Source organism: Alligator mississippiensis, chromosome 12, assembly GCF_030867095.1.
Source record: "Alligator mississippiensis isolate rAllMis1 chromosome 12, rAllMis1, whole genome shotgun sequence".
Classification (NCBI taxonomy): Eukaryota; Metazoa; Chordata; order Crocodylia; family Alligatoridae; genus Alligator; species Alligator mississippiensis.
In genome coordinates, this window is record NC_081835.1 from 67,793,498 (window position 1) to 67,811,285 (window position 17,788).

The 17,788-nt window shown below is 45.2% G+C and overlaps 1 protein-coding gene across 7 annotated transcripts in view; it reads left to right on the plus strand.

Moving 5' to 3' along the window:
* The window catches only part of GARNL3 (GTPase activating Rap/RanGAP domain like 3), a 117,364-nt gene that overhangs the window by 35,733 nt on the left and 63,843 nt on the right, over nucleotides 1-17,788 (plus strand). For all 7 annotated transcript variants that reach the window (XM_059715787.1, XM_059715786.1, XM_059715790.1 and 4 more), the window contains one exon: nucleotides 13,869-13,943. In XM_059715787.1, the coding sequence (XP_059571770.1) occupies nucleotides 13,869-13,943 (75 nt within the window). The remainder of the gene's footprint in view (nucleotides 1-13,868; nucleotides 13,944-17,788) is intronic.

Consider the following 17,788-nt stretch of genomic DNA (forward strand, 5'->3'; position numbering starts at 1 on the left):
AGTTTGTAAACGGCCACTAGATCCCCCCTCAGCCTTCTCTTGTGGAGGCTGAACAGGTTCAGGTCCCCTAGCCTCTCCTCGTAGGGTCTGCCCTGCTGCCCCCTGATCATGCAAGTGGCCCTCCTCGGGACCCTCTCCATGCTGGCCACATCCCTCCTGAAGTATGGCACCTAGACCTGGACGCAGTACTCCACCTGCGGCCTGACCAGTGTCGCATTGAGGGGGAGGATCACCTCCTTGGACCTGCTTGTGATGCATCTGTGGATGCATGACAAGGTACACTTGGCCTTCCTAACCGCATCCCCACACTATCAGCCCATGTTCATATTGGCCTCAATAATGACTCCTAGATCCTTCTCTACCTCTGCACTGACGAGAAGGGAGTTCCCCAGCGTGTAGGTCTGCTGCTGGTTCTTCCTCCCCAGGTGCAGCACCCTGCACTTGTCAGTGTTGAAACCCATCCTGTTCTCTTCTGCCCAACCTGTAGCCTGTCCAGATCCGATTGCAGCGTATTCCTTCCTTCTAGCATGCCCACTTCTCCCCACATCTTAGTGTCATCTGCAAATTTTAACAGGGTGCATTTTACCCCTTTGTCCAAGTCACTGATGAAGATGTTGAACAGTGTGGGCCCAAGGACCGAGCCCTGGGGGACCCCATTGCCCGCGTCCCTCCAGGTCGAAAATGACCTGTCCACCACCGCTCTCTGGGTGCGGCCCTCCAGCCAGTTAGTGACCCATCTGACTGTGTAGGCATCGACACCACAGCCCCCTAGTTTTTTAATGAGAAAGGGGTGAGAGACTGTGTCAAAGGCCTTCCTAAAGTCCAGAAAGACTACGTCCACCGCGACACCTGCATCCAGCGATTTTGTGACCTGGTTATAGAAGGCCACCAGGTTGGTCTGACAGGACCTGCCTCTAATGAACCCATGTTGGTTGCCCCTAAGCATAGTCTCCTCTGCTGGCCACTCATGGACATGCACCAGGATAATTTTCTCAAAAAGAGAAAATTTTGTTGTAGACCAAGTAGGCACTAAGAGTGAGCGTAGAGAATTTGGTATCTAACTTCTCTGGGCTTCTTTTGAAAATACCATGCTAAACTTTCACACCAAGCTAACAAAGTAGGTATCTTCATTAGACTTATTAAAAATGCAAAAAAAATATAACCCAAAACAGTAAAGCTTTAGCTTTAAAACCTGCTGGAGGACTTGTCACTTTGAGGTGGTCAAGAAGTGTCTGTCTTGTGGTGACAGGGCAGCAGGGCAGATCAGAATGCCTTTCCATCCCCTCTTCCCCCTTGCCTTTCCTCCACAGGAGACCATAGTGCTGCTGTGGTGTTTGGTGACTGGTGGTGTGACGTGGATTGAGTGGATGTCCTCTTGGAAAGGCAGCCCCCACCAAATCCAGAGTTCTTAGTATGGTGGCACCTTTGTACCCTTTTGATGGACAGGACCCCTTTGTAGAAGGTGCTGTGCACACAGCAGTTTGTCCATAGTAGTATGAACATGCTTAGATGTGGTTAGCAATTTTTTCTGCACATTGCTTTGTAAGAAATATGAATGGGGTCTATTCAAAGCAATATTCTGTGTAATTGATCTTGACGGTTGTTGTGTAGAGGCTTGGTTTTGTTGTTAAATATTTCGAACAACAACTGCCTTCTATGAAAGAAGTACATTTTAAGAAGAAGGTAAATAACTGAACCAGTGGAATGAAAAAGAAATAGGGTATACGGTTTAATTGTTCAATTCTGTGGGCCCTTGTTGGACCTTTATGTGGTTAAAAAGAAATGTTATATATAGTTTCAGTAGGATTAGAGCGATATTGTTGCTGTGATGGTCCAGAAAATATGCAAGAGGCAAGGATTTTTTGGATTTTATTTATCTTTTATGTATTTTACTTATTTAAGGATTTACTTACCTTTATTGAACAAACTGTATAGTTGGGAGAGATGTATGGCAAGCTTTTGGGAACAAGCCCTTCCTTATGCTCTTCAGGACATTACGATGGGCAGTCTGTGCCCAAAAGCTTGTCTAACACCTCTCCAGCTGTGCAGTTGGTCCGAGAAAATATATCACCAAAAAAATCCTTGCCTCATACGTGTCTTTGCCATTTAAATGTAAGAAAAGAGAGGTGAGCTTAGTTCTTCTGAGTACGTCCTAGTCCCAGTAGTTACCTGAGTCCCATCTTGTAGACACAGTCCACTTGTGCTTGTAGCCATAGAAGTGTAACTGTATTTGGTCTACAGTTATTAATGGGAAGTTTGGCATGTTTGTATAATAAATATGTTGAGCTCCAACAGGATTAGATTATAGTCAGGAGACGTATGGACTGATTGGCATTTAACCCAATTCATTCAGTGTCCTGCAGCAAGTGCAGGGATGTTATGGAGAGGGAGCAGCAGTGAAGCCAGGTGCTGGGAACATGGGGCAGTGGTGACTTCCAGTTGCTGCTGTGCCACTGGCATAATTGTGTAGCTGCTGGTGCAGTTGTTTTATTTCACCCTTCCCCCCCCCCCCAAGTCTGCACCTTGGGCATTTGCCTTGGCCACCCTACTTTAGTTTGCCACAGAGAAGGAGATGTTTAATTGAACCTCTGTAATGAAGAAAGCAATTGTCAAGGGATTCCTCTTTCCCATGAATCATGCTGGAGCACAGAACAGTTAGCATAATGGTGCTGTTCATCAGAAACCCAGGAGGAAAGTTTGAGGATATCAAAAGAGAAGACTTAGTCCTCCTCCCCATGTCCTTCAGTATTCTAAGAGCTTTGCCTCTTGAAGGCATGGAGTCTAGTTCTTTGAATCTACCCCCTTTTCTTTCAGTCAATAACATAACAATGGGTGGATAAGTGAGGCGCAAGCTCTGATCACTGCCCCTGGAGGGTTGCCAGAATGGACCTAAGGAGGTGACACCCTTCTGTCCCCTGCTGCCACCTCCCCACAGCCAGCTCCTTCCCAGCAGTGGGGAGGACAGAGAAGGTGGTGGTTCTTGTTCTGCTTCTGGTTCCTGAGGTCCATGAGGTTGCTTAGGGCACTTTCTATCAGTTCTGCAGACTCTGGAGGGGCAACACCTGACTTGTCCCTCACTCCATGTTATTTCATGGATACAATCCTAGTTGCTTCCTTTAAAGTGAAGTGCAGGATTTTCTTTTGTTTTCTTTTCTTTTCTTTTGCACTCTTTAATGGGCTTTGCTGTATTGTAGGGCTGCCCAACTTTGGCACGGCCTTCATCAGCACTGTTTGCATAGTAGGGGGCGGGAGGGGCTTCCCTGCCACATGGGCAGTGCAGTGGTGTTTGGCCCCCTGGGCTACGCTGGCAACATGCAGCCCCTCTACACACCCTCCCCATGGAATGGCAGTGGGAGAGGTGTAAGCAGGTAGACTTACATTCAAGCAGAATGCTGGTCCTTTGTGGGGCTACATGTGGCCTGTGGGCTGCCAGTTGGACAGCCCTGCTTTAGTTTAATTCTGATGCTGTTAGGTCTAGTACCACTTTTGCTTCTCCATTATTCATTTGTAGCCTGATAATTAACCTCTTTCTGCTGCCCATTTGCCATCTGCTGCTGTTGTCCCCTTGCCCTCTTTTCGCCAGTAAGTGGAAGTGTAGTACCTATGCACGTGAGTTGTTTTTTCCCCCTATCTTTCACAGGTTATCAGAAAGTGCAGACTTTCTTTTTTGCACTCTTTAATGGGCTTTGCTTTATTGCAGGGCACTGCTGTGTATTTTCAGCAGTGGTATCTCACTCCTGCAGGGTAGCAACTGGCTCAGCACCAACCTAATTCCTGTCAGTGTCCCCTTCTTTTCCAGTAGGTGGTGAGTTTGTGGATCATTCTGCCTTGTGTTTTACGTTAGCGGCAGCCAGTGATTCTTTCTTCACACTGAGGAAAGCAGATTACTACTGGGTCTCTGTCATCTGTGCAGGCTACTAATGAAATGAGAAATAATGACTCTTGTTGGTTTAAAAAAAAACCAATTACCAGTATGAGCAACCTTAACTGAATGCAGGCAACTTTTCCCCCATTAATTGTACAGTAAGGTTGAGTTGGCATTTTCTTCACTGAAGTGCTGCCTTCAGGGGATTCATTTTTAAAACAGCATTTAAAACATTTAGAGTTTTCTCAGTTAAAATTATAGAAATGCATAGATAAGGTATTTTAAGTTTTTTAGGTATCATTTTTCCTGTCTTGTAACTCAAAAGTGGCTCAGGACAGCAAGTGAAGTCTGTGCTGGCCATACTAATTTTTTTTCCAGTTAGTGATACATGAGAAATCCATTCTTTTTGTAACAATGACTTTTAACATGTTTCTGGTCATTTGGAGCATATTACAGTTAAATGGAATTGCTTTTCATGATTTTGCTTTTATTGACCCTGACTGTTAGTAGTCCTGCTACCATCATACCACTGCACAGCTGTTGAAATCAGGTTAGGCTTTGGATGGGGCTGCTATACATTTGCAAGTCTTTGCAGAACTGTGGTTATGCAAAAGGAAACAGCTTAAGCACTTTCTAATTGGAATGGCTGCTGTGCCGTTCATCCCTCACTTCATTTTCGTGTCCTTTGAGTAAGTGTGATGCTGACTTTTCATTCCAAGGTAGAAAATTTAGGATACAGTTTGAGGCAGGATTGGCAAAAGTATATTCTGTGCTGCAGGAATGAAAATACAGCCTTACAATTAAAAGGTGGTTTTCAGTTTGTCTGAATTTAAAAATCTTAACTTTTGTTGTTTTACGTTGCGGCTGCAGCAGAGAAAAACTAAGCCCTGCTTTCAGGTGCATTGAGAAAACCTAGTGTAATTGGAAAGGACTTCAGTTTTCTTCATGATAAATACGTGTCCTTTATTTCTTGGCATGCACCATATGCAGTTAGTCTTTTATACCTAATTGTGCTCTACTCTAGATGAATTTCAAGTTTATGCATTATATCTTTTACTTTTTTTAAAACAATTTTTAAAAAGTTTGTTGTTAACCAAGAAATGGCTGAAGCTTAATATATGCAGCACAGTTTGTGAACAGGACTCTTGCATTACCTAATTTTCTGAAGAATGGGAGGAAATAAATTTTACTATTCCCAACACGCATCTTATAACAGGGAAAGTGAGTACACTACACATTTATCTAGTGACTTGTTGCTGCTATTTCATATGCAGATATATTCTGTTTATTTTAACAGTTTACCAGGAATGTGTAATCAGGATTATCCAGGCAAAAGCTTGGTGGTAGCTAGATAATTGGGATAATGGAATGCATGTGAGTGAGATTTCTGCTTTTACTGTTGTTCAGATCTGTGGAAAGGGGTTTTTACTGGTTTCTTTTTTTATTATTCTTTTTCTTTTCTGTCTTGCTCTTCCCGCCCGCCTTCCCCCATTCTCTATAAGCAAAAATTACCTGCATTATTTCTCTGATCCAGCATGTCTTGGTATGCTCTTGCTGTCTGTAGGTAATAGGAAGAGCCTTCTTTCAAACTACTAAGCTAATTGGTGCTGTAAATGTGTTTAATTGACTGATTGTGTCATATTACTAGTACTGTGCTGAAGTCAAAATAGAGTCTAGAAAAAAAGTACTGCATGTGATCTAGTTGCTTTTCTTTGCTCTTGCTGACTGCCCCACCTCCTCCAGGATGATGTTGCATGATCAGTGCACCACTGTGGAAAGGTGGTGCATCTCCTGGTGCATATAGTTGACTTATGGGTCCTTCAGCTGATAGTGCAACTGCATGTAGGTTCTTTTATGGAGCTTCCATGCAGTGCAACAGGATGCATGCAGCAGTATGGTGTGGATTAAATAACCTATGATTTCATACATGGCCACCTGCCATTTTCATTGCTTGGAATTCAAATGATTTAATTCTTGGCAGTAGCTCTTCTAATCACGTTGGCCTTAGGAAGCCTATAGTACTGGCTTTTGGTACTCGGTGATGCCTCCCTACCTCAGCTGCTTCCCCTCACTGCCAGTTGCTGTTGATTCCTGCTGGTGAGAGGAATCTGTGGTGAAGGAAGTGGCAACTGCAGTAGGAGGTTGTGAGAATGACTGACTTTAACTGCAATGGATCATAAACTCATAAGGTTTGGGAAATGCTGATGTAACTGATATTTAAATGCAAGGTGCAGAAAAGTTTTGGGAGGCAGATCCCAGAACCCAGGGCCCCCGCCCTTTTAAGGGAATGTCCATCTTCCTGAGTCAAGTTATTTCTGGCTTACTCAGCTCCTCCCCTTCTAACTGCCCAAGGGAACAACTTTAGGAGGAGAGATAGTGGGGTCCTGGTGATTTATATAGCTCTTTTCTGGGAAGTAGGAGATGTAGGTACAACACCCATTCTTCCTAGGTGAGGGACATGGAGAAGAACTGATTCTTCTGTTCCCTGGGCAGGTGACCCAACGGCAGTGCTGTTGGCTACAAGGTAGGAGGGCCACTTTCCTCTGCCATTTCACTTCCAGGAGGAACATGTGTACTTAGGGACTTGGGGTAATCTTTTGTTGCCACACATGGAGATACACAGTTTGAGTTCTGTGGCCCACTGAAATGAATAAAGGTGGAATAGGATTTAGGTCACAATGCCATCCACTTTGGTTCTCTTGAAATAGAGGATAGTTAACCAGGAATAAGTAATCAATGAGGAAATGCCTGGCTAAGTTGAGTAGGTTGGTATGATGGGGTATGAGAGAGATTGTTTAGTAAGACAACAGTGTTTTAAGGCTAATGAAAGTGATATATATATAGATATATATAAATTCTTTATTACCAGTTTCATGGAGCTCTTGGCAGGGGCGATAACATGATGTGAAGAAAAGATGCTGCAGAACCAAAAACTCTAAACTGGTAGTCAGCAGCCTACAGGCTAGATCTGGCCCGCAGAGCAATGGCTTCAGCGGGAGGAGGTTCTGCCAATGTGCTGCACCACTGCCGAGTGCCTGGAGCTCCGGGATGGGGAGTAGCTCTCCCTGTGCTGCGCTGAGGGAAGCTGGGCAGTAGGGAGAAGTCACAGCAGTGGCTGGGAGAAGTGGTAGCTTGCTGCTGCTCCAACCTGGGTCATTCTGGCCCCATGCAAAAAATGTTGCCAACCCCTGCTCTAAAGCTATTGTTAGTGCTGTGAAGGTTAATAGAATGGTTGAAATCAGTAGTGTTGTATGCTGTCATTGCAGACTGTACGATCATGATGGTCAGCCAGTTATTTTCAACCTGGGCACATCTACACATGCAGTTAATTCAAAGCAATAAACTCGGGTGCATATCGTGCCGCGGAATGTATTGCTTCTGGGTGCCATGTTTGAACTTAGCCCACGTTTAGTTAAAGGCTAATTCAGTTCACATTTTTAATTTACCCTGCAATAGCAGTTGCACCACTAATTACTGAACCTCATTCCTTACTGTATGTGAGATGATATCAACTGTAGCAAGGGAAACAGCAATTTATATATGAAAAATGCAAAGTGATTTTAGCTGTTTTATTTTAAACTCTTGATTTGTCATTTTAGTCTGTCAGTCCAGTCGTGTGAGAGGCAAGGATTTCTTAGCATAATATCTTTTATTATAGAGGTGCACTGATACATGGGTCCCATATTGTATCAGCATCAATATAAGGGAAAATGACAGTATCGGCAATCAGCCTTTTTGGCTGATGTGGCTGATAATGTGGCCGATAAATTCCCTGTGCATATATGCAGCTGCAGCATGCAGGTAGCCAGGAGCGCAGCCTGGCGGCATGGAGAGTAGCCAGGTCTGGCTGGTAAGTCTATTGTGAGGGAAGTGGGGGGTGCAGATCAAGGCCCCCATGGTGAGGGAGGGAGTGGGGCTGGGACTGGGCAGGTGCTGCATAGCCAGGTTGGGGAATGGAGCTGTGAGTGGTTTGTTCGGGAAATGTGTGGCGGGGGCGTGGCTCCCACTGCTGCATGCACCCTGGGGGGGCATGGAGGAATGTGCCCCTGGATCTGCATGCGGGGTGAGGGTGGGCTGCCGCTGGGGCCAGGGGTGTCACTGGCCTTTTCCTGGCAGGGGTCTGGGCCAGGGCTGTGCTGGAGGTGAGTGGCAACAGTGGCACTGGGAGGGGAGGCCACCGGCCACCGAGGGGAGGCCGGGGGGGGGGGGGGGGGGCTATGGCACTGGGAGGGGAGGCCACCGGCCACCAAGGGGGGGGCGCTATGGCAAATTCTAGGGTGGCTGTAGCCGCACCATACCCCACTCCCAGCACCACCACTGCCTGCCTCGAGTGCAGCCCAACCCAGTGTCCGCCCTGGAAGAGCCTGATGCTGCCCCAGCCCGCAGTGGTAGCCTGCCCTCGCGCTAGGCGCAGATCTGGGGGCATATGCACCCCGTGCCCTCCTGGGGTGCGTGCAGAGGCGGGAGCTGCCCCCGCAACCCCTGAATTTGCTGCTTATGGCTCCATCCCACACCCTGCCCTGGCTGCGCAGAGCCTGCCCCTGCTTCAGCCCTAGCCCCTCTCCATCCCTCACTGTGGGGGCCTCAATCTGCCCTCCCCCCCACAAGCCCCTTCCTCCTCCCCCTCCTTCCCCCCTAAACAGACATACCAGCCGGACCTGCATATCAGCAATTGGATTGGTACTGGCCGATATGGCTCGTTAAAAATCGGCCCCAAAATTCTGTTGGTGTACCGCTATTTATTGGATCAGCCACCCAGTTGGGGTAGCCTTAGAGAAGCTTTTGATTGCAAGGCATTCTTTTGGTCAGACCTGAAGAAGAATGTTTTGCATTTGAACGTGGGCAACTGGTGCCACCTTAGTCAGTGGGGGCACGTGCCCTGCCCTACAGCGACCAGTCAGTGACTGGAGGGAGTCTCCCCGTGGCCAGTCTCTCTGGTGGGGGGGGGGGGATGGTTCCCCCAGCCGATTGCGAAGCAGCCATGGCACTCCCACACCCCTGCTGGCACTTGCAGCGGGGGACTGACTGCCCAGCACGGCTGGTCAGGGGGTGCACTGGCGCTCTCAGGGGGTGCGCAGGCACCCCCGTGCACCCCCTACGCATCGCCACTGCATTTGAAAGACATTTGAAGTGGTAGGCAGGACATAAATTGAGAATGTCCTAGCTGTGGTATGCTGGAGCCATGGCACAGAGGTAGCCATTGCTGACCATACAGAAGAATGACAGGGACCATTTATCTTATCATTTGTATTTTTAGGAAGTCTTCAGCAGCTAAAGAAGAGACTTTCTGCCATAGAAACTGGGAGCTTGTGGAATCCATTATAAAAGTATTCACTTTTGGCAGTGCAGACAGAAGCTAAGTGCTGCACCCAAGGAAGAATAATCAGAAACACAAATACAGGATGGGAGCTACCTGACTGGAAGGGAGCATTGCTGAGAAGGATTTTAGGGTTTTGGTGGATCACAGACTCAACATAAATCAGTAGTTTTATGCAGTTGTTTAAGAAAATGCAAGTTTGGGTTTCATCAAAAGGAATATTTGACGGAAGACATGGCAAGCGATAGTGTCACTCTATCCAGTGCTGGTTATGTTTCATTTAGAGTATTGTGGGCTGTTCTGGATTCTGCATTTTTAGAAGGATGTTGCAAAGGTAGATAGGCTCCAAAAGGAGGTGACAGAAACAGAAAAGAAGTTGGTAGGCAAGTCGTGCCAGGAAAGGTTGACAACTAGGCCTGTTAGGCTTGCAGAAAAGGTGATTAAGGGGGTATGTGATAGCAGTGTTCAAATATCTAAAAGGATGCCCCAAAGAAGAGGGGGAACAAATTTTCTCCCTGGTTGCAGGACTATAGTACTGCATGATCAAGACAATGTCACCTGCAACAGAGTGTATAGAGTGTGAGTATAGACTGCAGTGATGCCAGGTTAGAAGGCCTTAAAGACTTTCATTCTTTGGGAGAGAACGTTGGTGCGAATAGGTGCGCATCAAGATGTTTTTTAAAGCTCTCCAGGGTAGGTGATTGTACCACCTTTGTGGGGTGGGAGTCTGTTCCAGACCCTAGGCACTAGGGCTATGTGAAACTTTGGTCCCTGATTTGATTTGGCCCGATTTGGTGGCCAAATCTCCGAATTGAATTCGGGTGGGGGGCACCCGTCCCCCTCCCCCTGCTTGCTCCCCAGCTGACCTGGAAGTGGACTGAAAGTACTTCCAGTTCACTTCTGGGTTTGCCGCTGAGCACGTGGAGGGCTGCCCTGCACTCCTGTGGGATGCTCTATCCGTCCCATCATTGCAGCGTTCACAAGCCATGCCTGCTACCTCAAGGTATGTAGAAAAAACATTTAAAGCTGTGTCTGTGTCCGAATCGCTGATTCTCCAAATCTTCAGATTTGAATTTGACTGCATTAAATCAGGGGCAGCGGTCCGAATCAACAAATGGAATCACTGTCCCTTATTTGGGCTGAATCCGAATCGAATAGGGCCCGCTTCGCACATCCCTACTAGGCACTCGAATCGTAAACAAGTTTCTCCTTATGTCCAAGCCGAAGCAATCTTCAGGCAGTTTGTGGCCATTGGTTCTTGGCTTCCCCTGAGGTGCCTTGGTGAACAGATGTTCCCTCAGACCCTGATGTGTACACCCTTTATAGTTACAGGCGGCCACCAAGTCCCCTCTAAGTCTTCTTTTATCCACGCTGAACAGTCCCATGTCTTTCAGTCTCTCTTTGTATGACCTGCTCTCCAGACCTCTAATCATATGCGTGGCCCTCCTTTGGACTCTCTCAAGCTTCTCCACATCCTTCCTGAAGTGTGGTGCCCAGACCTGGATTGCAGCACTCCATCTGTGGTCTCACCACGGCTGACTAGAGTGGGAGGATGACATCCTTAGTCTTGCTTGAGATGCATTGGTAGTTGCATGCCACTGTTTTGTTTGCTCTGCCAGCTACAGCATCACATTGGTGGCTCATGTTCATTCTGTGGTCTATTACGACCCCTAGGTCTCTCTTAGTTGTGGTGCTGGCAAGTGTAGCAGTGCCGAACCTGTAAGTCTGTTGTGGATTATTTCTCCCCAGATGAAGCACTTTACATTTCTCTGTGTTAAACGTTGTCAGGTTTTGATCTGCCCACCTTTCAAGCCTGTCCTCAAGCATGATTGTGCTCCCCCATAATTTGGTGTTGTCCGCAAACTTTGACAGTCGCTTTTAATACCTGAATCCAAATCGTTGATGAACAGGTTGAAAAGCACTGGTCCAAGTGCTGTGGGATGCCACTGGTCACCTTCTGCCATATTGACTCGGTTCCGCCTATTAATATTCTCTGGGTCCTACCTCAGAGCCAGTTACCTAGCCATTGGACCATAAAGTAGTCACGGCCACGTTTTCCCAATTTTATCATGAGGACATTGCGGGAGACTAAGTCAAAGGCCTTTTTGAAATCCAGATATATGACATCAGCCTCATTTCCCTTATCCAGGTGGTGAGTTACCTGATCATAAAAGGAAATGAAGTTGGTCAGGCATGACCTGCCCACAATAAAGCCATGTTGGCTGTCGTTTAGAATACTGCCTTCAGTTAGCTTATCAATAATGGATTCTTTGATAACTTTTTCCAGTATTTTTCCAGGGGTAGAGGTCAAACTGATTGGTCTGTAATTTCCCGGGGGGTCCTTTCTCCCTTTCTTGAAGGTAGACACCACATTGGCCCTCTTCCAGTCTTCTGGGATCTCTCCTGAGTGCTGCGAGTCCTCAAATAGCTTTGCCGTAGGTTGTGCGATGATGTTGGCCAATTCTTTCAGCACTCTTGGGTGTAGTTCATCCAGTCCTGGTGACTTTGTAGATATCCAGCCTCTAGATGTTTTCCCACAAGATCTTTGCCAGCTATGGGAGGGTGATCACCCCCACCTCACTCATCCTGTATCCTGTCAAGCAGGCTAACACCCTTGGACTGGTGAAATACCGACACAAAGGATTCGTTAAGGAGTTTGGTTTTCTCCTGAGTGTCGGTTATCAGCTGTTGAGTTTTGTTTAGTTCCTTGTAGTCCACATAGTACATACTTGTTGCACCTGGTTAGAGGAGTTAGAGGGCATGCACTTAAGACTACTAAATATAGAGAAGATGCAGAAATCTGTAGGAGTTCCAGGAGATGACCAGTTGGGATCTGTTGAAAGGTCCCTGGACAGATGTGTAGGAGTGTCCTAGGGCTCCTATACATGTGCAGGGAGCTGGCTCCGGTGCACTGGAAATCCAGTGCGTCGGAGCAGACTCAATTCAGTCACGGAAATAAACGCGCTTCAGCAGACTCTGGCATCATGTGTATCAGCATCCTCGTGCTGAAAAATGGCGGTGGGGAGCATTGAACTAAAGCTTGTTCAATGGGTTTTAGCCCCGCCATCATTTTTCAGCGTGGGGGATGCTGATAACGTGACGCTCGGGCACATTTAATTAGCATGACTCGCTAATTAAAGTGCTCCCCCTGTGCTTCCCGGAGCAAGTGTAAAAATGCCCCTAGACTAGGGAGCTGGAGAGGATTTGAGAGACTGTAGGTATGAAGGGGCTTACCTGCTAACTTAAAGGGCACTTTGAACTAAAACTCATTCCGCTAGATAGCGGAAACTATTGGACCAAGGAGAGTATTGAGGTGCTTGACCATGACCAGTGCCTGACAGAACAAATGTTTCCCAGGTGGGAAGTCTGGGGAGTTGCTGCTGGTAGGGACAAGGAAGGACCCCATCAGAAAGTGCTGACGTGGCTTTTTGACAAAGTGGACTGAGGAAGGGCCTTGGGAAAGGCAGAAGCTGCTGAAACTGGGGCTGTCTGTGTTTACAGGTTGTGCTTGGAAATTTGTAGGCTATATTCACGGTCTGACAAAACGGATTTTCTGTTGAGATTTTAAGGGGTGTTTAGCACTGCCAGAGAAAATAAACTGGTCCAGGTAGAGGTGATCCTTGCATTTTAAAAGCCTGCTGCTGAGTCCTGTAGGGCCTGATGAGGGAAAATAGCAGCGCTGGCTGGTGGCCCCACCAGTCTGTAGTATCATGGCTATGCAAAGGAATGAGGGCATACTGCACTGCTGAGAACAGGACTGTCTGACTGACAGCCCTTGGGGGTTTAACATGCAGCCCCAGCTTCCACCTAGCCGTTGCTGCTCCCATTGCTTTGGCTACAGCAGCAGCCTCCCTCCTCTGGCTTTCACTTCGAGCCCCTGAGCAGCACTGTCCAGGGTGTGGGGGAGCCAGCAGTCGGGGAGTTCAGGGTTAGGGGTGTGCCTGCACACAGTGCAGCAGGGGGCCCATTGTTGCAGCCTGTGGGGCATGTGGTCTCTGGTCATTTAGAAGTTGGATAGTCCTGGTTTAAAAATCCAACGTGCTTTCCCTAGACCTGGCAGCAGGGGACCTTGTCCACTAGAAGAGCACTTAACTCTCCTTCCCTGGCTTTCCTCTCCAAGCATACCTGCTTGGGGCCCCACTCACAGGGAGGGAAGCCCATTGCTTATTTGGCTTTAAATGATAACACATATTGTGGTTACTTTATTTTGAATTAAAGTTGGGCCTACTGTAAATGTCCTTTTCTTCCTTTTCTTCCTTCTGTAGTTTGCATGTTGCCATAATCCAGGCAATTTACCCTTCTAGTGCTGGATAAAACTATCTTTTGTTTGATACCCACTTAGCAGAACAACGTTTCTGATGGTTCAGGCCTCGTTATAAGCAGCTCACATGTCAGCCCAGTCAGTAATTGAGATAAAGCTTCTCACTAGTGGGCAGCAGCTCCATGAGGCAAGAAAAAGACTTCTTTTTCCTGTAAGAGATCTTAGAACTGCAGTGAACTTGTTTCAGAGGGAAGTTGGTTTTCCCCAATCCCTGGTAGTAGCTGCTCTAAGCTGACCTGATTTCCACTGAAGTTACATGCCATTGGCTGTGATGGGGAAAGCCAAACTTGGGTGATCATGTTTTAATTTTTGATTTGGCAGGGGCTTCTGAAACTAGAACAAGTAATTTAAGATCTTTTTTACAGCTTATATCTAGTGATGCTGATGGAGCCATTCAAAGAGCTGGACGATTCCGGGTAGAAAATGGCTCTTCTGACGAGGTAAGAGAAGATCTCTGTTTGTTTATTGTTTTTTCCTTTTACGGTTGCAAATATTAACAATTAAATCAGCTAAGTGCTGTATGTTCAATAGTAGGATGTTTTTCTGGCTGCTCTGGATGGACTTTTTCAGGGTATTTTTCTCAGAAGTATTCACGTGCATATGTATTGGTCAAACCAAACAGCACTTAAAAATGGCAGTTGGCAACCTTTTCAGATTGCAGGTTGGAATGACCCCGCTTGAGTCAGAGATGGGTCAGCTCTAGCACCTGGCCGCCACCACCAGTGCTTCTCTCCGTGGTGGTATGATGAGAGCTCCCAGAGCTGTCACTTCTCTCCACAGCGGCATTGGAAGAACAACTGCTGCCAAAGTCCCCCACTGCCAAACTCTGCTAAAGCCCCACGTTTGAGAGTCAGAATCAAAGGCTTTGTGGGCCAGATGTGGTGTGCAGGCCCTAGCTTGCTGACCCCTGCTTTAGAACACAATGTGGTGACCTTGCAGTTGGAAAGGAGCCCCCAACAATCATTACAAAATTAACAGAACAGAGTAGTGCTGTGGGTTAGGAGTATATTGAAGCATTTGGTATTGACTCTTGCCAGAATCAGAATAAAGGACTGATTGATTTGAGCAACTGAGTTAGTTCAGTATCGTTGCATGTGGAACATGCACTTACTCTAAAATTATTTTCCTATGTTTTTGACAAGATAAATGGCTAAATTTTGAAGCTGTGGACTTCACTTAGGTGGCAAGATGTCAGAAAATTAAGGCCTTTGTCAGGATATAACTTTTTATGCCTGTTACTGGTTGGCAAAAGACAGGCTTAAGCAACTTTTCTTTAATTAGTTTGAACATTTAATTTTATCAAGTAATGAAAAGTGGAAATATCTGGAGAACATTGTCCAAGCATCATGTGTAAGAAAGTAATTATAAAAGTAAGGAAATGTGGTAAGTTTGTAACTGCTTAACTTTCAAGAATAAATTATTGGGCATTTTTATATGGGCAGTTTTATATAAGTATTGGATCTGTTGCTTACACAAGTTCCTTACCTGTCCAACAAAAAAAATACTGCCCGAATATTTAGAAATAGTGCTCATTACCTGTCTTTAGCAATGTACTTGCGCTAGCTGAAAAAGGGGCTTCATAATACTGCAAGTTTTCTGTTGAGCTCTCTGACAGCTTTGTGTGATAATGGATCTTTCTTTTGAAACTTAAAACAGAATGGGAATGCACTATAATGCAGTTGCACATGTTGCATCAAACAAGTATGGAGTAATATAGCTGTCATCATCCAGAAAATGAGAGGCAAGGATTTTGTGGTGATATACTTTATTGGGACAGCTGTACAGTTTTGTCTAACATCTCTTGCAACTATACAATTGTTCCAGTAAAATATATCGTCAAAAATCCTTGCCTCTCTGTATCAAACAATCCACAGAGATGAAAAAAAAATGTTATTCAAAAAGTGTAGTAAAGTTGCAATCTCTGTATGATTTATGATGTTATTAACAAATAAGCTTTAAGTCTTCTACATACTTAAAGCATATGAGACAGGATTTGAGGCTGTATACATTTGACTTTGAAGAAAATTAGGCTTGTTGTTAGTGTCTGCAGGCAAGAAATGGGTTTTGAGCAGTTGCACAAACAGTAAAGTCCTGATGGTCTATGCAAGTCATTCCAAAAGACTACCAATACAATCTTCAAATCACATTAATAATAGTATGTCCTGCAAATGTCACGTCTTACAGAAAGGTAGCTCAGTACGACTTCAGGGGATGTCTAAAATATCTTACTGATTCTGTATTTTGCATCATTTCACTCATAGTAAACCAAATGGCCTTCAGACTGATCCAGTTAACTTAAAGTGAGGAAAATATTTAACTCTAAGACTCTCAATTAACTGTAGTAGCCTTCCTGGTGGTTATTCTGGTTTCTTTACTTCGTAGGGCAGAATACATATCATATCTATATTGTTTTTGAAGTTGAAAGGGACTATTATGACCATGTAGTCTGACCTCCCATATGGCACAGTCAAGAGAACTCCAAATTAATTCTTTATTGGCTTAGAGTGCATCTTTGACAAAAACATTAAACCTTAATTTAAAATTTCCTTGTGATGGCAAATGTATTTAAACCCATGATAAACTGTTCCAGGGGCTGTAGCTTAGTTTTTATCTAGCTAATCCTTCTAGCTGCTTTGTTTCCTAGATCGAAAAGCCTTCTGTCAAATTTCTGTTCTCTGGATAGGTACTTACAGACTGTGATCAAATTATCCTTAATCACAGTATGGCATATTTTAAAATCCTTTATCATTCTTGTGACTATTTCCTAAATCTTGTCCAAAATTCTTTGTCAGCTGTAGACAGCAGGCCTGAACATAGCATTCTAGTAATGGCCATACTGATGCCAAATACACTCTTAATATAACTTGCCCGTTTCTCCTTGATAATCCTGTTTATGCATCCAAAAAAAAAAGGTAGCCCTCTTGGCCACAGTCACAGTGGAAACTTATTTTCATATGATTATGCACTATGACCCCTATGTCCTTTTTAGAATTGCTGCTTCCCAAGATAACATTTTCCTATCCTGTAAGTATGGTCAGAATTCTTTCTTCCTGGAAGCATGACTTTATATTAGATCATGCACGTTGCTTGCTTGTGCCTGACTTCCCAAGTAATAGAGATTATTTCAGCTTCTTTATCAAAATGTTGTGCAGTTCGAAGTAAAATACCTTATCTAGTATGGTACACCAACACTTTATCAAACAAATTGGTAATTTCATGAAAAAAGTACTAAGCTTTTTTAGCAAGATATCTTTTTTACTTCAGCACATTTTGATTGACTTTCATTGTATTGTATTCCTTTAATTTGTTGAGTCCTAATCCATTATTCTTTTACCTGGGATTGGTATCAGGTTGACATTAAATACACTGTGGACCATCTACCTAGGCAGTCTGATTTATCTTTTTAACTATTTTTACTTTTTTAACTATTGGACCAATAGTAGGTGTGCTATGTCTTCTAAAACTTTCCCAGTTCTCCATACTTATTGAATATCAACATTAATGGTCCAAAGGGCTCCTTCGTCACCTCTTTTAAAACCAAGTGCAAATTATGTAGACGTGCTGATGTGAAAGTGTCTGGCTTTACTGTGGAAATGAAGCATTTCACCATCATTTGATAACCTGGATACATAATCAGGTATTTTCCCCAAATATGGAACAAAAATATGAATGAATGATTCTGATTTTCTGTATTATAATTGAAAATGTTACTATTTCCATCTAGTAGAATAATAAGACAACTTGGATCGTAAGGGACCTCGAAAGGTCATCTAGTTCAACCCTCTGCTCATAGCAGGACCATCCTCGACTATATCCCAGCCAAGGCTTTGTCTAGCTGTGTCTTAAAGACCTCCAAGGATGGAGACTCCTCTGCCTCTCTGGGTAACCTGTTTCCTTGTGAGAAAGTTTGTCCTAATATCTAACCTAAATTTCCCTTGCTGCAGCTTGAGCCTATTGCTTCTTGTTATGTCATCTGCCACTGCTGACAACACTCCAGCTCCATCCTCTTTGCAGCCCCCCTGCAGGGAGTTGAAGGCTGTTATTAAATCCCCTCAGTCTTGTCTTCTCCAGACTACATAAACCCAGTTCCCTCAGCCTCTCCTCAGAAGTCATGTGCTCCAGCTCCTAACCATTTTTGTTGCCCTCTGCTGGACTCCTCAATTTGTCCACATCCTTTCTGTAGTGGGGGGCCCAAAACTGGACACGAGTCCAGATGTGGTGTCACCAGTGCCAAATAAAAGAAGAATCAGTTCCCTTGATCTGCTGGCAACGCTCCTACTAATGC